Raw genomic sequence first — 21,188 nt, 5'->3', positions numbered from 1 at the left:
GAGTTAATTAACGCACAGGACATAGTTATTAATTAATTGCACCTATTGCACCAATTGCATTTATTTTGATTAAAAAAAAAAACACAAAAATATAATAAAATTTCTCTATTTTCATGTAAATGTCACTTATTCCTGTTATGGCAAGTTATTTGGCAGTCAATACAAAAATCTTTATCATGTGCTAATATTTATTACTATTGTGTTTTTACTGTCACTTTTGATCATGTTTTTGCACCCTTGGTGAATAAAATACTTTTTGTATTACCAACAACTGATCCCAAAAATAAACATATCAACTTATTTATGTCTCTACACTACACTTACACACTGTGTATTTTATGTTTTCCTAAATGCCATTTCACTTTTATATATGCAATGAGCCATATCATCAACTTTTATAGCGCATAAACCAAACATTTCGGTCTTAGTTGTGAGAATGTACACGCATAGGGATGCATTGTCCGTTGACTGAATCATTATTTAATGTTTTTTAAAAGGATCATCTTATCTTCTGCAGAGGTGGAGTTTGATTTAGTGGCTAATTCGTATCAATTCGTATGATCTAATTCGTACAATTTAGTACAATTTACTCATCACCCAATGACGGTTGGGTTTAGGGGTGGGGTTGGGTGCCACGCCCCCTTTCAAATTCGAACATTTTCATACGACTGAACTCATACGAATTTGTACGAATTAGCCACTAAATTGACCAAACTTAATGTAAAATACTTACGTTTTCTCGAGAGATCAGGCTGGGAGTTCAGCCACACTATTCCATGACAAATTGGCTAACAAAGGCTAACAATGTTTTAGTTCTGAATCTCACAGAGTGTTTTTTATTGTACAATGACCTCTTATGTCAAAAGATGAAGGAGCTTATTGGAAATACGTGCCTCAGGCTACATTTCTGCAAAATCATGAAAACGTGCTTCAACATACGTTAAACATCCATTCTCACACTAAGTTACTGATCCATATTATCGAGGATAAAATATATATTTTTTTTTTTGCATGGTTCTACACACGCAAATAAATACAATAAAATACCTAAAAAGTGTCTATGTTTTGTACTGAAACACGTTTGCCACACCTGCTAATCATCATATGGATGACTTTTCGCCTTGGACAGTTTGCTGGGTAGCTCACCTTGTACAGTGTTTTTCTTCAGATGCGAGTCCAGTGAAGGACGGTTCCACATAACAGAGATGTAAAATCGTGCTGAAACTATGCGGCTACAGTGCAATTTTCACATATGAAGACGTAGTTAATCAGTTGAGTGTAGGGAAGGGTTTGGGTCAGTCGATCACAAGGTGATATACTTTATGTACGATAAGCCCCAGCTTCTCACTGACGCGTACAAGAAGAACGTGTAAATGGCATGTTTCAGAAAACACAGACGACTAACACATTTGAGATTCGTCAAAAATTTAGACAGCGGCCTCTAGTGGATTTGTCATCACAAGCTGACAAGAAACATCTCCTTAGCCCTGGGCACGTATTCCCAATTATCCTGGGTCGGAATTTGATTTCTCAGTTCATGACTCCTGTAAAGTGGCTTAGAACCTACCCCTAACATTAACTTCTGCTGTTGTCTTCTGGTCTCCAATAATGCAGCTGTATTCCCCAACATCCATAGGAAGGACGTTTTTAATGTGTAATTCGGCAGCCAATCCCTCCTGCTTAATCTTGTACTTAGTCCCACTATAAAGCTCCTCGTCCCCTTTTAACCATGTTACCGGTACTCCAGCTTTGGACAGCTCACAGTGCAGAACAACAACACCTCCCTCAGGGGCTTCTTGGTTCTTCAGGTTTTGTTTAAAAGTTACTGGCGTGGCTGAAGAGTAGCAAAGCAGCATGTTAGCTCATATCGAGCTCAAGTGACAATAAAAACTAAAATTTCTTTAAACTTCTCCCATACCGATCACTCTGACTGTGGCTTTGGTCTTCTGCTCCCCACAAATGCAACTGTACACTCCACTGTCTTCAGGTATGGCGCTCATGATGATCAGCTCCCTTGCAACATCATTTTCCCTGATTTGATACCTATATCCATGTCTGAGGACCTCTTCCCCCTTCCTCCATTCAACAGGACAACCAGCTTTTGAGAGCTCACAATGTAACGTGAGTTTATTATCTTCTTCGACTTCTTGATTCTTCAATTTGACTTTGAAAGTGATAGGTGGAACTGGAAGCGGTAGAGATATGCCAGATTATTTCACAACCAAACCATGCAGCCTCTCAAAGCACAGCGAAGCAGAAGACTGTAGCATATGAAGCAATGCAACATCATAGGAGCAAGTTAAAACAAAAAGACCAAGCTGCCTCTGCAAAAAGTCTTACCCTTAACAGTGAGCTCTGCAGTTGACTCAGAATCCTTAGTTTTACATGAATAGTTCCCTGCATCACTTGGTTCAACATTATGTATGAACAGTTGAGTAAGTGTTCCCTCTTGCTTCATTTCATACTTGTCATCGGCTTTAAGAATAACTCTTCCTTTTCTCCAATCGACTTGAGCGCCAGGTTTAGAGAGCTCACAGCTAAACACAGCCTGCCCACCTTCTTTGGTTACTTCGTTTTGGAGTTCTCGTTTAAAAGTGACAGGTAGAGCTACAGAAACCATAAAAGTATTAAGTAAGTTTGAAAATGATTCAATAGAGAAAGATATTACTAATGTGTACTAGAGCTGCACGATTCTAGCTAAAATGAGAATCGAGATTTTTATTTATTTATTTATTTTTTTGCTTAAAATGAAGATCATGATCTTCTCACGATTCTGTAGATTTAAAATAAAGGTTAATATGAGTAGACAATTATTATTGTTATTTCTCAAACATATGGTAAAACAACAATAATATTATGTGTAGGTCTACTGTTGGTTAAAATGCTAAATTTTGACTTTAAATATGCAACCCAGGCTCATTCTGAGAACGTAGTCCCGGGGACGTTTCTGGAGACAGCGAAATACGTAGCCGGGGGTGCGTACGGCTGCATTTCATTTTTTTAAGCGAACGCTGCGGGGCGGTGTGACGCCGTTCCCTTCGGCGCTTGCTGGCCGGTCAGCCGGCCGCTCGCCTCCGTGTGGAGGGCTTTCCCGCTGCAACCAGTTTGTCCGGTTAGCTCTTCGTGTACTCTGGCGGACTCGAGGCGCAGAGAGCGGCTGACCATGACGACGACGACGACCAGGTTCGAGTCCGGGGAAGAGCGGTTCCAGAAATCAGGTAAGAAAACAAAAACAAAATTCAAAAAATGAAGCGAGGGCTTTTCTTTTTATGGACGGCTTTTGTGAATCGTCGTTGGTTGGGTTTAGTGATGGAGGAGGGTGGGTCAGCCCGCCGATTAGCCGGTCGCACGGTCAATCATTCTGTCATCCAGGCAGACAGGCGGAAGGTCGTTCGACAGCGGCCTCCAGCGGGTTTACGCGAGAACGGCGCAGGAAAAAAAGCGCGCACAGCGGCCTCTCGCGGACTCGCAAAAACAAAAACTGCAAAAATACGTACCTCCCGGGACGTATTTTGCGGTCTCTAGAAACGTCCCCGGGACTACGTTCTCAGAATGAGCCTGGGTTGTAAATATGTCCTGGTCATTAATGCACAGTAAAGTGATGACAACAGAATACAACTATTCATAATTCTGATTTTGAATTATCATGTTTTGAGACGTATGCTTGCAATCTGTCATTGACAACATTATTAGACCATTTTTTTTCCACTGGTAAAATCAGACATTTGTCATTATTAAATTTTTTCTTGCATTATATTCAACATTATATAGTCTAGAGTAGTTATACAGTCTGACACTGTCAAACATTTATTATCATGCACAACAATCTGTGTTCGCTATGAAAGAAATACATATTAAATGCTTGTCATAATCCTTACTCTAATATGCGATATGATTATTTAAATGATGTGCGCGCTTTAGGTTTTATTTTCCCTGCTAAGTGCGGTTCATAGTTCCCGCACGGCTCCCAAACGATTGCCACAAACTGAATGTTATTTACAACTTTATTACCTGTTATTCACAGCCTTTGCAAGTTCTGTTCACTAAAATAGACATTATTCACAGGCGCGCGCCTGCCCTCTCTTTGGTAACAGCTCACAGTCAGCTCACATCACATGTGATTTCGCGGCTGCGAATACATGATTACATGAGGACAGAAATGACACTTTTGGGTGAATTGTACCATTTAAATACAGTATGACTCTTTCAACAGTATTTGGAGGTGTCAACGTTGCTGAGCAATGCATGTAAAACGACATGAAGACTTGTGCGGCCGCCTTTGCTTCTCTCCTGAACTTGAAAATATGATTGGCAGAATCGTAGAAATGCTGGATTAAGATCGTCTAGGGGTCGAATCGAGATCGAGATCTTTTTTAGATTAATCGTGCAGCTCTAATGTATACTATTAACTACTAATGTTTGCAGAGATCTCTGCATACCCCTGACTTTGACCTCTGCAGTCGTTTTTTCTTTTCCCATAGTGCAGCTGTAGAAGCCGACATCTTCAGAGTTGACATTCTTGATGAGAAGTTCTGCAATCCTTCCCTCTGTCCTCATCTGATACCTTTCTCCAGCTTGCAGAATCTCTGCACTTTTCCACCATCTCACTGTGGCTCCTGGTTTGGAAAGCTCACAGCGCAATGCAACAGTGTTCCCCTCTGTCACCTCTTGATTTCTCAGGTTTTGTTTGAAAGTGATTGGAGTAGCTATGAGATCGTAAACATATCTGGGTCAACTAGGCAGATTTAACTTAGATAAGTAGCAAATGTTATAGTTTCCTTTTATTTTGTACCATTAATTTTAACAGTAGCTTTGGATGTTTGATCAGGGCATACGCAAACGTAGACTCCATCATCTTCAAGTATGGCTTTCCTGATAACGAGCTCCAATTTAGTTCCAGTCTGTCTCATCTGGTACTTTTCTCCAGGAGTAAGGGCTTCTTCTCCCTTTAGCCACTGTACATCAGCACTGGCCTTCGAGAGTTCACATCGCAAGATGACGTTGTTCCCTTCATCGCCTTCTTGATTCTTCAGCTCTTGTTTGAAGGTTATGGGAAAAGCTATGCAAAGCAGATGTTTCATGTCTGAGAATACTTTCTATTTACCGGCTATATCTTTATGCTCACTTACATCAGCAATTTGCATATTAAAACATCCTGGAACACATTCATACCATTAACTTTGATGGTGGCTTCGGTCTTATGTTCTCCACACACACATCGATAGACCCCACTGTCTTCTGGTTGTGCCTTCCTTATTAGTAGCTCTGCTTTTGCTTCTTTGTGTCTTAGTTGATATTTTTCCCCAGTCTTGAGCATTTCTTCTCCCTTCCACCACTCTACCCGACTTCCAGTTTTTGAAAGTTCACAGTTCAAAGTGACACTGTTCCCTTCCTGAACTTCTTGGCTCTTTAGAGTTGCTTTAAATGTAGCAGGGAGTCCTTCAGAAAGCCAAGAACTGAGTAAGAATGTGTTTGTGTACTGTAGACTTGCCAAAGATTTTTATTCGCCAAAGGATTTATATCTTCCCATCACCACAGTGTAAAATGTGGATACTTTTTGTCCTGGAAATCCATCTGATTGAACAACTACATAAGCAAAAGTCATCAAAGGTATCTACCGGGTTTATTTTATTGATGTGTTATGTACATCAACACGTAATAGATTGTGTTGAATCTGCTATCAAAGGTAAAAGCCACCTTTCTTGTTCTAACCAAAAAAAAATAAAATGATTTCTGATATTAGGAATTTTCCTGATGTCAAAAAGGGAGTGTAATTAGAGGTTATGAATTTGAACATCATGCAATGAAACTCCAACAGTGAACTAATCAACAGTGGTTTTGTGCAATGCCATGATTGTATGCTACTGGTGCTGTGGAAGAAAATGGACATTTTATATGAAATGGAGGAACTTGATCACTCAGTGCTAGAGACAATCACATGACAATGAAATGCATATGAATTCCATAATGTAAAAAATAGCTTCAATTTGCTTCTCTTCATATTGGATCGAATCCTACCTTGAACTGTCAATTCGGCTGTTGACTGTGAGTCTTTGGTTTTACAGGTGTAATTTCCTGCATCACCTTCCACAAGGTTGTTTATGGCCAGTTTGGTTAATCGGCCCTCAAGCGTTGTGTGATATTTGGCTCCAGCTTTCAGAATCACTCTACCTTTCCTCCACTCGACTGGAGCACCAGGCCTTGAAAGCTCGCAGGTGAATACTGCACTCTCACCTTCTACAGACACCTGGTTCTGAAGCTCTCGCTTGAATGTAATTGGAAGACCTGAGAAAATATTAACATTAAATATTGTCTTTTAATATGACCCATTATTTTGGACAGAAAATATAAGGTATTTAAAATAAACAACACAATTCAAAAACAAGGTAAAAGTTGTACTGTAAATATGATTATAATTTTAAAGAATTTTGTTTTAATATATTTTTACATTTGTTTTTACTGAAATGTTTCAAAATGTATTTTGCTGTTGCATTTGGGCAAAAACTAATTTTCAACAGTAATTTGTCCAGTTGTGACTGTTTCATGTGTCACGATCACCAGCAATCCAGCCTGTGCAGATCGCTATAAGGACTACAAATCCGCCAGTATATGGACTACAAGATCTAGTCATGCAGCACACACACACACCTGCTCCAATCTCCATTGTTTAGACTCACACAGCTGATGCTGCTCATAGACTAATTACACCACACATATATACAGCTCACTTTGAGACTCAGGTGGTGGCTCTGGCCTTTCGTGGGACTCAGATGGCGGCTCTGGCCATTCAGGAAATTCAGGGGGATCTGGGGCCCCTGGCCATTCAGGGAATTTGAAAGGATCTGGCGCCCACCATTCAGGGAAACCATGAGATACTTCCGAACTTCCCCCGAACTCCCCGAATGGCAGGCGTCATTTCCTACTCAATCCCTCAAATGGTCAGGAGCACAATTTCCTCCCAAATCCCCCGAATGGCCAGGGGCGCCAGATCCTCCTGAATTCCTGAATGGTGGACGCCAGATTCTCCCGAATAGCCAGGGGCGAGAGATCCTCCCAAATTCCCTGAATGGCCAGAGCCGCCACCTGAGTCCCAAGAAAGGCCAGAGCTGCCACTTTTTCTAATATAGGCCTAGTTATTGCAATAAACAGTAGTTTATGGACCTTTTTCTTGGCCGCTGCATGGAGGGCACCATAGCGTTCACTGTCTTCCGGTAGAATGTTTAGAACTTCCGTTTACACTGTTTACAAAAGGTAATATGCGATCCCAAAATGGGTTTCAATGTCGTTTTGAGTGGATTACGTGGTGTTTTTGTGACACACAACTTTGAAAGGTGTGTGTTAAAGCCGTTATAATCTGTCAGATGTGGTTCAAGTGCGAGAGAAAAACGATCTCCTAGTTTGCGTGTCTGCCTTCAGATATACAGTGTGTGTGTGCGTGTGTGTGTGTCTGTGTGTTCCCGACCTGTCAGCTGTTAGCTCAGCGGCTCTTCAAAACACACACACATACACGCACGCAACATGCATTTTAACTTCTTATGCATCAAATTAAGTCATCAAATCATTTGCAGTGTTTTTAAATTGCACTGTTAGTTATTTCTTACCATTTTTTAACAAGCTTTATCTATTATTTTCTGTAAAGTTGTGTCCGACCAGTCCACACTAGTCCACACTAAATGGTTATATGAGACGTGTTTAAGGCTAAAGAGAAAGCTCCACTTAAGTATCATACTTGGAAAATGTGCTTTAGGCATTATAAAGCTTAAAGCTCCAGAATCGGTAAACTGTCTCTACTTAGTATCGGCTGCAAAAATCCTGACCAGAGCATCCCTAGTCACTAGTGACCCGATAACTGATTGAGATAAAGGATGATGGTAAATCCAAAACAAAATATGCTTTTTATCACTTTATTATTAAAATATCAGTTTTATATTTGTATTTTAAATTTATATTATAGCGAAAGTTTACCTTAGATGTGTCTACACATTGCCTTGTATACACATTGCATTGGTGAAACATTCATGAATTGAAGGCATCCTTACTGAGAGTAGTGTACATTGTATATACTGTCATAACAAACTTAAGAACTTACTTTTGACTTTTACTTCAGCTGTGGTCTTTTGGTCTGCAGTTACACAGCTGTATGTTCCAGCATCTTCAGCAAAAACGTTACTTATTACCAACTCTGCAGTCTTACCATCCAGCCTCATTTGGAACCGTGAACCTGGAAGGATCAGTTTTTCTCCTCTCCTCCACTCCACAGGTGAGTCAGATTTGGAGAGCTCACAGTGTAGAGTTATAGATCCCCCTTCCAGAGCTTCTTGGTTCTTAAGGTCTTGCTTAAAAGTAGCAGGAGCACCTGAAAAACCACCATATACATTTCAAAACAAAGGATCAACTAATAATTCATCTCAAAGAAACCACATCTTACCAACTATTTTGATTGTAGCTTTGGTCTTTTGGTCTCCACAGACACATCTGTAGACTCCACTGTCTTCAGCCACAGCCTCACTGATGATCAGCTCAACTGATGTGTCTCGTTCTCTCATCTTGTACTTCTCTCCAAACCTAAGCAGTTCATCTCCCTTCCACCACTGTACCGGGACACCTGTTTTGGAAACCTCACAGTGCAATGTTATCGTCTTCCCTTCGTCGGCCACCACGTTTTTCAGCTTCTCTTTGAAAATTACATGTTGAGCTATGGAGCAAATAGAAACAAATATGTATGTCCTTAATTATTTGTTCTTTCTACTTATTGTAACCGAACAATAAAAATGTTTGAAACCAGCAGGGTTCAACAATAAGTATGGCCAGCTTTCTATGGCTAGTTTTAGTGATTTTGGCCAACTGACTTGCAATTAAAACAAAAAAGCAAAAACAAATCTCACATTCATCGATTTTGTACAAAGCAAAATAAACACGGTTTTTCTGTAATGTACTGTACGATGTCTTTGCAAATGCATCTTATTATTTATCAAACTGGCTAATACATTTCTGTAAAGATTTACACAGTGGTCTTGAAGGCACCAGGATGAAACCACAAAATCTATTTTAAAAAATAATAATTTCCTATTAAATGTCACTATTATTATATGTGAAGTTACATTCATAACTATTAATTATTTAATTACTTTTGAGCAATTCTTCTCTCGAAGTAAGAATTATTATCACTGTTCACAACACCTTCATATCTTGCCTTTCTAACACAAAAAGTGTCTTACAAAAAATAAATTCACAAACATGACTGAGCGGCTAGATTGATTTTCACATAATTTTACAGGGTAAATGTTTTTATCTATCTGTTCTTCCCACAGGTTTGAAATACACTTGTGGTTAAACACACCATTTACCCACATCAGATAAAGTTAACTATATGACTAACAAAACATAATTACTTTTTTAACAATGAATAGTTTAATTATAACACTGTTATACACTGCTTCTTTTTAAGGGTTAAAGTAAAAAAAAAGGCTTTTATGCAATCAATTCAGGAGCCACATGCACCCACTGGCACGTAAAAGTCTGTGGTCACACTTTATTTTGATGGTCCATTTGTAGAATTTAAGTTACATTGCATCAACATGCCAACTAATTCTCATTAGATCATAAGTAGACTGTTAGGTTAGGGTTGGGGTTAGGGTTAGGGTTAGTGTAAGTTGACATGTACATGCTTGCATAGTCAGTTAAATGTCTGTTTGAAGGAGCAGTATCAGCAGATATTAAGCAGACAGTCTACTAATACTCAAATGGACCATCAAATTAAAGTGTTACCAAATCTGCTTCTCTCTCTCTTTCAAGTTCAAAGTAAACTTGAATGCTAAAGCATTAAGATATGTTTATAAATAGCCTATCTAATATAGCCTAATGACATCATCACATGAATAAAATATATAGCAAATGTGAAATAAATGACAGAAAAAGGAATAAAAGCAGACAATATCTAAAAAATGTACAATAATTACAAGATTAAAACACATAGATTATTTAAATAAGGCAAACACGTTGATTAACCATTACTAATGGTGTACATATATTTTGCAGCCAGTTTAGACCAGACATTTTATCCTCTCCAAGTATATAGTAAAGTGTTTCTGAGTCGTTTAGATTTAAGATTTAATCATTTAATGTTTCTCTTGCTCTCGCGATTGTGCACACTGTTAACTGTGAAGCTAAGCGAAAGTAGGCTTAAGTAAAAAGGTAATGCAAAAACGCATCAGATTAACGACACCTTTAGAAAGCGAAAGCCGAATACCTGACAATCTCCCTGGAGATTTAGAGACCCGGCCAGACAATTTTTTTTAAGTGTCAAAAAGGCGCATCTCTGTGGGTCTGCAGAACACGTGAGACTGTCTCTGGGAGTGTTGACAGGTGTTGCACACACAGAACGAAACAGGTAAACGAGAAGATTTTCCACTAATTAATTCCGCAAATGTTTGTTTATATTGGACGGATACAAAATAGTGTAAAAGGATGATAATAATAGTAAAAAAATGTATCACTAAATATACTTGGGCGGAAGCACTGAGTATTTATAAATGACGCTGTCCTGACAGGAAAAGCATAAAAATATTTAATGAAAATCCTTGTCATGAACTGAACTAGCTTACCGCTAACAGTGACGTTGGCAGACGTCTCCGCAGTTTCACTTGCACAGCTATAGAGTCCACTATCTTCTTGCGTCAAATTAAAAATCTTCAGCTCTAGAATGCATCCTCTCTGTCTGATCTTGTACTTCTCTCCAGATTTGAGGAGGATGTTCCCCTTTCTCCACTCAACTAGGATGTCTGCTTTGGATATCTCACAATGTAATATTACGCTGCTTCCCTCCTCACTCATTTGATTTCTTAACTTCTGTTTGAACGTGATGGGTTGAGCTAAAAAAAAAAGTAAAAGATGACGTAAACCTCATTTTCAGGATTTCAGAAAGCAAAATCTACTTAATGAGCATATTTTCTCACTTCGTATTTTGATATCGGCTTTAGTGCTTTGATTCTCACACACACAGATGTAGGTTCCACTGTCTTCAGGCACTGGGTTTCTGATTACCAACTCCAATATTGTGACTATGTGCCTCATCTGATACTTCTCCCCGGGACAGAGAGTTTGTTTACCTTTCAGCCATTCTACTGGGACACCAGCTTTAGAAAGCTCACAGCGTAAGGTCATATTTTTACCCTCCTCTGTCTCTTGGTTCTTGAGTTCTTTAATGAACGATATAGGAACCGCTGGAAAACAAAGAACCATGCAAGTTTGACTACAATGTTATCAAATAAATATATGTTATGGTAAGAATACATTTTCATAACATTCAGTATCATTACCATTGACTGTAACAGTAGCCATAGTTTTCTGGTCTCTGCATATGCATGTGTAATTCCCAGAATCATCCGGTTTCACGTTGTGTATTGCAAGAGAAATGCAAGATTTCCTCTGCCTCATGTGGTACTTCTCGCTAGATTTTAGAGTCTCTGGTCCTTTCCGCCACACAAACTGGATGCCGGGTATCGAATATTCACATGTCAGTGTCACACTTTCTCCCTCTTTCACCTCCTGGTTCTGAAGCTCTTTTGTAAACTCAGCAGGGATAGCTAATGCCAAACAAACATTGAGATGTTTACAGACAGATACAGATGATGTAATTTGTGACCGTCAACCACAATAAACCCAGTCATAAGTGTCCATTTTTGGAAATTTAAGCATTATCTAAAAGCTTTCCATTAATGTATACTTAGTTAGAATTGGACACTATTTAGCCAAAATACAACTAAGGTATGTGAAAATCTGGAATCTGAGTTCAAAATAATTAAAATGGCGAGAAAATTGCCTTTAAAGTTTCCAAATTAAGTGTTTAGCAATGCACAGTAAATTCAAGGAACATACTCTTTGTTTAAAGAGGACCTATTATGAAAAAAATGACTTTAATAAAGGGTTTAAACAGTTGTGTGGCAACAGTCTGTGAATATAACCAGCTTCTAATGGAAAATATATATATTTTATATATATATTAATGTAGTGATAATTGGATTTATCACAAAAAATTAGCATCAGTATTTTGTTATTGATAATAATATTAATATTTTAGCCTCACACGGGGCACCAAATAATGTAGAAAAACAGATAAATAACTTGTCTTTAAAAAAGATAACAGACTTATTATTCACAATCCACAACTAAATTACCTTCATTATTCATGCCTATGCACTTCATTTATTGTACATTTAGTCATTTTAGTTACCCTTGTTTACTCTTTTGTTAATAAATACACATTTATTACAGTTGTGTCTTCCATGTGTTGATAATAAAGTTAAAGGTTCTACAAGTCAGACGATTTCATTTCCCTTCAGATTTGGTCAGATAATAAACACCTTTATATTTGTATATTTCAATTAACAATATTTGATTGTTAATTATTTTGACAGTCGAAGCTGTCTGGTGCCTGTCTGGAAGCTGTCTGGTGTCTAGTTATTTATCTGTTATTTCTACATTATTTGGTGCCCTACAAGAGTCTAAAATGTCCAAATTACTGTAATATCAATACCAAAATATAGATGTTAATGTTTGTGATAAATCCAATTATCACTACATTAATTTGTGCCTCGTGTGAGGCTAAAATATCAATATTAATATCAATACCAAAATATTGATGTTAATTTTTATTATAAATCCAATTATCACTACATTAATTTTAGTTTTTATAATCAAACTTCGTAAAAACAGTCTGAAACACTTTGTTTGACATTCTCCCTACGTACATGTGATCTGAGGGGGAAAGGCCTGGCAATTGGAGATTATTTCTCCCTAATTAGCAAGGAACATTAGTCATGTTTTTTGAATCTGCCACTATGCTGACACATTGGCATTTGTAGCTCCACCCTCTTTTAAAAAGAGCACAATCTCATTTTAATTTAAAGCAACAGTCACAAAAATTATATAATTAGGCACAAAGCCTAAAGGGGCAGTTTCAAAAAGTTATATTTGTGCTGTATTTTGAGCAAAAAATTCACATACACAGACTTATTTTACATCTTGTAAAATGGGCATAATAGGTCATCCTTAATATTTTTAAAAACCCTTTCAACATATTTTTTTGTGGTTCAGGGACACATTTCAGAAACAGCAATAAAACAAAAACTTCCCAAGTGTTAAATGGTAGAAAAAAGATGTTTGAAATACCTTTAACAGTCACAGTGGCTTTAGTACTGACAGATCCTGCATTGCACTCGTATACACCTGCATCACTGTCTTTTACATCCCGGATGGCCAGCCTGGCCTCATTTCCAGACCGACTCACTAAATACTTTGAGGAATTCCAGATTAAACAGCCGTCCTTGTACCAAACAATATGACATGGCTTTGAGGTCTTGCACAGCAGCATCAAGCTTCCTCCTTCAATTGCTTCTGTGTTCTCCAAAGCTTTAGTAATAGTGGGGCGTCTCTCTATGATTCAAAGCAGTTGTACAAAGAGCAAACATGTTTTATGCTGTACAGTGTTCAGTACATATTTTTAATAATATTTTATGTCAATAAAAAGACACATTTAAAAGTTATTTTGTCAACCCAGGCTCATTCTAAAAACTTATACATTTATATACATTTATATACATTTAATACACTTATACATGTATATACATTTATATACATTTCTGGAGAGCACCAAATACTTCCCAGGAGGTACGTTTTTGTTTTTGCTGTTTTTGTTTTCATGAATCCACCAGAGGCCACTGTGTATGCTTTTAGAGATCTCAAATATCTCTCTCGAGTGCCATTTGCACCTTCTGTTCTCACGTAAATCCACCAGAGGCTGCTGTTGACTGACTGACTGAATGACAGACTGACTGATCGACTGACCCACCCACCTCCCTCCCTAAACCAAACCAATAGTGTTTTCAAAAGCACAGATTGACCTGCCCACCCACTTCCCAAAACCCAAGCAACAGTTTTAATAAGCAATCCAAAAAAAGAAAAGCCCTCGCCTGATTTTTACCACGTTTTTAGATTTTACCACATTTTCACCCCATTATTTACTTGTTTATTTTGGCTTTAGTTTTTGTCTTTTCCACTTTCTTAAACCATTCTTTGCCGGAATCAAACCCTGTCGTCGTGTTAAATCCCTCTCTGCGTCTCAAGTCCGCCGACGTACATGGCGAGCTACTGATCAAACTGGTAACAGCAAGAAAGCCATCCATACGGAGGTAATCGGTCAGCTGGTAAGCGCGAAATGAAATGGCGTCATACCACCCGTGGCGTTTGTTTTAAAGACAAAATGCAGCCATACTTACTTCTGGATACGTAATTCGCAATCTCCAGAAATGTATATAGGGCTACATTTTCAGAAAGAGCCTATGTTGCAACTTGTTGTTCTAAACCTTCTAAACCTTAAAATTTGTATTGTATTGTATGTTTTGTAATGTATTTTCTCTAATATACAGTAAGTGGATTTTGTTTTTAAATCTGAAATGTGCTACAATTAATACTCCAAAGATATTTACACAGTGCAATCTAATTAACACCAGGCAAGCAAAATATAAACAATGCACAAATGTCGATCACATCAAATGAGAAAAATCTCATTATTAGTATAGTGAATTTCCCACATGGTTTTATGTTTTCATTAGTGTAAATAAATATGACTTTAAATAAATTTAAGCTTAATGTTTATAATGAATTGCACTATTACTCCTTTTAGTTTTATTTAAACAATTCTACATTACATTTTATGTTCTGAATAATGCTCAAAGTAAAAGATTTATTGTGGAGTGATAGGATTTAAAATACTGTGCATAATGTTGGTTAATATTTTTGAAGGTAGCTCATTTAACTTTTTCTAAATGAAATTGTGAAATGTAACTTGAAGGTGCAGTAAGTAAGTTTGACACCCAGTGGTTGAACTAGGCATTACAGTCCTGGATCAAAACAAACACAAGCGCAGGTTGCCAGATTGAGGACAAACAAGAGCGAGTCTGACGATTGAGCCTAAAGGCTGATTTAAATCGTGTTCTATATAAAAACAACGGCCTGTGACAGAAGGAATATTTCCATATTAAAAGGAGTTTTTGTCCTAACCACCACCTTGAATTGATATATTAGAAACGTCTATTTCTTGCAGCTAAACAACAGAAAACTGACAACGATCACCTCAGGTACACCTCATCTGCTTTATACATTTAATAATGTTAACCCTTTGATGCACTACATGGGTCTAAAGTGACCCGTCTAAGGTTATTTTTTCTATATCTATTTTATAGCTTGTGCATCAAAGGGTTAAAGAGGTTTAATATGTATTAATTAGATTATAAACCTTTTCATTTCATGAGTGAGTGCATATTCTGTGCTTCTGAATGGCTGTATTTAAATTTCTGTGGTGTTTCGTCTGGTGCAAACAGCCAAATTGCTTATCACGGCAAATCTCGTCAGGTGGTGTATTGTTAGGACACAGGGTTATAATGTAACCTGCTCACCTAATGTTTACGCTCGCAATATTTATATTATTTTCTAATTAATAACCACCTCATGTTGACCTATGAATCTGCATCTCATTTCTGATTCTGCTACTGTCCATCGGAGGTCACATTTCAGTCGTGGGCACATGCTTTGAGAGACTTTCTGACTGGATGATTCAAATACGCTGTTTTCCAACAAAGCAACCCGTGCTGCTGAAATATAATTGGCTAAAGTGGCAGTGAGTGGGTTAAAAGACAAACAAAGACAGCGTTCTGGTGTGTAACGCACATATTCAAAGCAGAATATCTGACTTCAGCATTGTTTTTCAGATAAACAAGAATGTTCACTTGGATTGTTTCGTAAATATCTGCAAACATCTTACGGTATTTTTATGCTTTAGAATAGTCTAAAACTTACATTACAACATACAGCATCTTTAAACCAAGTTAGTCACATAATCATAACATTTCTATGTTTAATATCTAAGCTGTAAAAGAAATATTGACTAGTGCCACCTCAAAGTAATCTCTGTAAAAGTGTCCGGTGATCATTAATAATTGCAATGAACCAATTTAAACTTATTTGCTATGTAAATCTTTTTATGGTTTATTATGGTTACCTCTGACTAACAGTGATGCGTATGATCTTTTGTCCCCAGCCTCAAAGATGATGGTGCCGGTGTCTTTCCGTGCCAGCTGTTTAAAGGTAAGAGTATGGTAGCCACCAGGAATCATCATGATCTCGTTAAGATCGTTGGTGTACAGCAAGGTCTCGTCCAGGTACCATTTAACATCAGTGTAGTCACTTGGGCAGATTCGACACCTAAAGATGATGGTCTCCCCTTCTAGACACTCTTTATCTTCTAGCTCATCCACTATAACCACTTTTTGACCTGAGGATCAGAATTATATTAAATAATGTAATAGATGCATGAAAACTAAACGGTAAGTTTAACACTTTATTCTAGTAAATAAATACCATTTAATAATCTCAGATTCACAACGTTTTTAAAACAATTCAATTCTGAGAGAACTTGAAGGCATTTGTTCACAGTATATATTGTGATGTTTGCTGTTTTAAGTAAGCAAATAAATATCTATTGACTAATCTGATTTGGCTACCTTGAACTGTAAGTAATGCCCTGCTCTGCATTGTCCCAACATCACAGATGTAAACAGCACTGTCACTCCTCTCCAGGTTGAAGATGGTCAGAGTAAGAAGAACATCTTTCTTCTTCATTATGTACTTGTGCCCCGATCTGAGCACCATCAGGCCTTTTAACCATGTCACTGTTGTGGCAGGCTGCCTGGTTTCACACTCCATGACCACTATGCCCTTTTCCTCTGCAAGTACATCCTTCAGTTCCTTCGCAAAAGCATGCTGCAAATCTGAATACAAAACATGAACCATTTAAATGAGATTCAGCAGAACCTATCAAAGGAATGGTTAACAAATCTCTAAAAATTCTCCCATTATTTACTCACCCTTGACTTCCAAAACCAGTTCCAAACCAGTTTGGGGTTTTTATTTTCTTCTGTTGAATGTAAAAGAAAATATTGTAATGTTGGAAACATGTAAACATTGGCCTCCATAATGGCAAATATTAAGCAAAAAAAAGCAAATATTATGGAAGTCAATGGCTGCAGGTTTCTAACATTCTTCAAAATATAGTCTGTGTTCAACAGAACAACAAATTCAAACTGGTTTGGAACAAGTCAAGAGTGAGTAAACAATAACAGAATTTAAATTTTTGGCTGAACTATCCATTAAAATTAGACATTAGTACTTATTTACCAGATACCTCAACCTATTCTTAGCTACTGTACACAGTACTGTACTGTAATAGACTTCATAAAATATTATTTTTATTATTATATTCATCACTCATTCATTTTACTTCAGCTTAGTCTCTATTTCGGAGGTCACCACAGCAGAATGAACCGCCAACAATTCCAGCATACAGTATGCGGTAACCCAGTACTGGGAAACATCCAAACACACTCATTCACACACACTAATACACTACAGCCAATTTTTTAAGTTTACTCAGTTAAACTGTAGCGCATGTCTTTGGACTGTGGGGTAAACTGGAGCTCCCGGAGGAAACCCACTAAACACGAGGAGAACATGCAAACTTCACACAGAAATGCCAACTGACCCAGTTGGGACTCGAACCAGCGACCTTCTTACTGTGAGGCAACAGTGCTAATCACTAAGCCACCGTGCTACCCCCTCTTATTATTATATAATTTAACTTATTTAAAAGGTACAAGTATACATTAAATAGATAATAAAACATCATCAATAAATACAATGACTTACTAGAAATGAGTAGTAGTAATAAATAGTATCTATTTAATAGGTAGTAGCATGTAATGAAAAAGCACATACATCTATCGGATGTATAACTTCTAGTATTTAATAAATAAATACTGGTATGTACTGAACAGGTACTGGTATCTGCTGAATATGCACTGGTGTCTGTTTAATAGGCAATATTATCTAAAGATTAATAGTAGTTCTAATTAAAGATTAAGAGATTTTTAAAAAGATTAATAGATTAATCTAATAATAATGATGATAATAATATTTTAAAGCTCTACTAGTACCCAAAATATAACCAATAAACAAATAGTATTTGAAGAATAAGTACTGATAACTAATAAAGTACTAGTACTTTATTAAAAAGACACTAGTAAAAAAAAACGAGTACTAGTAGCATGAAAACACATATAAGTACATTAGTAAGCCCTCTTGAGATTGTTTTACTCTTTTTCAAATATTTTTCATGTGCTGTTTAATGGAGGGAAGATTTTTCAAAACGTTTTTAAACATAATAGTTTCGATAATAAATTTTAAATACCTATTTTCTTTTGGAAGTACATAATATATTTTGCAAGATGCTAGTATTCAGCTTAAAGTTCTATTTAAAGGCTTAACTAGGTTAATTAGGTTAGTTTGACAAGCCACTTTAAAACAATGGTTTGTTCTACAGCCAATCAAAAAAAAATTGTAATTTCTTAAGGGGGCTTTTATTAATTTTGACCTTAGCAGTTTTAAATTTTTTCTTTAAGAAATATTTTTGTATTCCAGCCAAAAGTAAAAGAAATAAGACTTTCCCCAAAAGAAAAATATAATAGGAAATATAATATAATTGGAAAGAAAATATAATTAGTGGCGCAGTGGGTCTCGCTGTCGCCTCACAACAAGAAGGTTGCTGGTTCAAGCCTCGGCTGGGTCAGTTGGCAGTTCCCCTTCATATGGGAACTTCAACGTGTGTCTGTTATTAAACAGACTTTTGGGAGTGCTTTAGACGACCAATCACATCTGAAGATAAGAAAACGGGCCAATGAAATGCCAATTGAATTGGCGGAGCTTAGCTCCACAGCTGAAACTGATGAGCCAATTAGGGCTATATCAGTCGGCTGCTGGAGCCAGCTCATCAGAATTGTTGCTTCAGACCCGATCTGAGACTGAAGAACCCTTCTGCTGAGCTGACTTCCAACATTGAAGAAAGCATTATTCTCACCAGTGCGAGGGAAGACGTTCTAGCGGCGGTCGAGCTGGGTTTCCCGTCCCCTTGGCGTTTCGCTGGTGACCTGAAAGAGCAGTTTGTTAAAAGAGCAGAATTCCCTAAGAGAGCACACGGTCGTGCAGCGCGTCTTTTTAAAGATGTCGTTTCGACCGTGCGTTTCTGGATGCGGTGGTTTCCTCTCCCCGGATGACAGGCACGAGTACTGCGTCACATGCTTGGGGGTCCAACATGTTGATGCGGTGCTCGCGGACAGTTCTTGCCCGCATTGCGATGGCTTGACTGTTGCGCAACTGAGGTCGCGGCGAGCTCTTTTATTAGGGCAAGTCACCCCTGCTGCTCCCCGCCAAGCGGTTAGCACTCGGGCAGGCCTGAGGGTTACAGTGGGGGCTAATCCGTCGCCTTCGGGCCCGCGGACCCCTCGCTCCTCGTCAGTGCGCTCTGTTTCTGCTTCGAGTGTTAGCGCTGGTCCATCCTCTGGGTTGGCCGCGCTCTCATTAGATGACACCGGGGACGTGATGTCCATCGCTGCATCGGAGGGCGGGCTGACATGCTCTGATGAAGATCCGGACCCCCTGCCACCCTCCGGGGTTATCAGTGAGGTTTCGGATCTGGAGTCGGACATGTTAGCCGTGTTATTCCGGGCTGCTTCGGCCGTGGGACTGGAGATGGCTTGTCCCCCAGAACCGGGGCCGGACCGCTTAGATGGGTGTTACGTGGGGGTGAAGAAGGCGAAGCCTTTTAGACCCCCCGTCCCCTTCTTCCCGGAGGTACACAGAGAGCTCACGCAGGCATGGAGGGCACATTTTTCTGCCCGGTCCTCGTGCGCTCCCGCTCTCACCTCCCTCGATGACGGAGCGGCCAGGGGTTATGAGGCGACTCCCCAGGCGGAGCGTGCTCTGTCCGCAGAGCTGCTCCACTCGGAGAGGTCCGCCCTCACTCCCTTCCAAAGCGTGCAGGTTATCTGAGTCTCTCACGGCCAGAGCCTGCACTGCTGCGGGCCAGGCCACCTCCGCTCTGCACGCTATGGCCACCTATCAACGCTACCAAGCCGAGAAGCTGGCCAAGATGCAGGAGGGCGGTTCTCCCCCAGGCTTGCTGCATGAGCTCCGCACGGCAACCGATTATGCTCTCATGACTATTAAATCGGCTGCTCGTGCCCTGGGGAAGACGATGGCCACATTAGTGGTCCAGGAATGCCACCCCTGGCTGAGCTTGGCTATATGAGAGACGTTGACAAAGCTTGCTTTCTTAACGCTCCCGTATCCCAGGCCGGCCTTTTCGGCGACACCGTCGGGGAGTTCACCCAGGAATTCTCCGCGGTGAAAAGCAGTCCAAGGCGAGGGGTGAGGTCATCTATCAGCGGGCTCGAAAAACTGCTCCTCCCGCTGCCCCTTCCGCTGCGGTTGCTCTTCGCCGAGGGCGTCCACCCGCGGCTTCATCTGCTCCGCTTTCGCTGCCCGCTCCGGCCAGGCGGCAATGCCGAGCCTCCCGCGGGACTGCAACGCCCCCGCCCCAGGGCGCCGCTAAGTCCAGTAAACGGACCGCGAAGCGTTCCTGGGACGGGCCATTCGGAAAAGAGGGGACCAGCTCTTTCCTCGGTGGGGGGCCGAGGATTATTAAATCAGTCCACAACGACTTTAAACTCCTCGCTGCCGGCCCCTGGGCTGGCGGCAACCAAATTTCCAAAAGAGCAGTTTCCTCTCTCTCCGGATGCGCGAGCCCGAGTACTGCCAGTCTGGGACGCTCCGCCTTTCAGCTCGCAGCACCGGGACCCTTCGCCTCAGGCCCTCAGAGTGCAGCAGGACGGACTCCTTTCTCTCACTCTGGCCTCACCGCGGGATCCAGGGAGGAAGGTAAGAGAAATTCTCTTATTTTCAGCTCTTCCCCGGGACGCACCGCTTCCCGGGATGAGCACTCCCATCCCGAGCTGCCCCTCCGCTGGCACGTCAGTGATCGCTCCGATGGTGCCATTAGCGCGCGCTCTGCCAGCCTGGTTAGCGCTGCCCAGCGCATCGCGGTGGCTCATACGGACGGTCAGACTCGGCTATGCGATTCAGTTCGCTATTCGCCCTCCCAAGTTCACGGGTGTCCTTTTCACGAGGGTGATCCCCGTGAGCGCCCCTGTCTTGCGAGAGGAGATTGCGGTCCTCCTGGCGAAGGACGCAATCGAGCAGGTCCCTCCAGCCGAGATGGAGTCCGGGTTCTACAGCCCGTA

General features: G+C 39.8%; 1 protein-coding gene across 1 annotated transcript in view; it reads right to left on the bottom strand.

Annotated features, from left to right (window-relative positions):
* The window catches only part of obscna (obscurin, cytoskeletal calmodulin and titin-interacting RhoGEF a), a 91,122-nt gene that overhangs the window by 50,809 nt on the left and 19,125 nt on the right, over positions 1-21,188 (bottom strand). The window contains 15 exon segments of the mRNA XM_056463198.1: positions 1,568-1,834; positions 1,919-2,185; positions 2,341-2,607; positions 4,440-4,706; positions 4,793-5,059; positions 5,173-5,439; positions 6,019-6,285; positions 8,090-8,356; positions 8,429-8,695; positions 10,605-10,871; positions 10,956-11,222; positions 11,319-11,585; positions 13,171-13,434; positions 16,058-16,330; positions 16,560-16,826. Coding sequence (XP_056319173.1) covers positions 1,568-1,834; positions 1,919-2,185; positions 2,341-2,607; positions 4,440-4,706; positions 4,793-5,059; positions 5,173-5,439; positions 6,019-6,285; positions 8,090-8,356; positions 8,429-8,695; positions 10,605-10,871; positions 10,956-11,222; positions 11,319-11,585; positions 13,171-13,434; positions 16,058-16,330; positions 16,560-16,826 — 4,008 coding nt within the window.

The sequence above is a fragment of the Danio aesculapii genome, chromosome 8 (genome assembly GCF_903798145.1).
Source record: "Danio aesculapii chromosome 8, fDanAes4.1, whole genome shotgun sequence".
NCBI classification, from domain to species: domain Eukaryota; kingdom Metazoa; phylum Chordata; class Actinopteri; order Cypriniformes; family Danionidae; genus Danio; species Danio aesculapii.
This window is presented reverse-complemented; position numbering and strand designations above follow the sequence as displayed.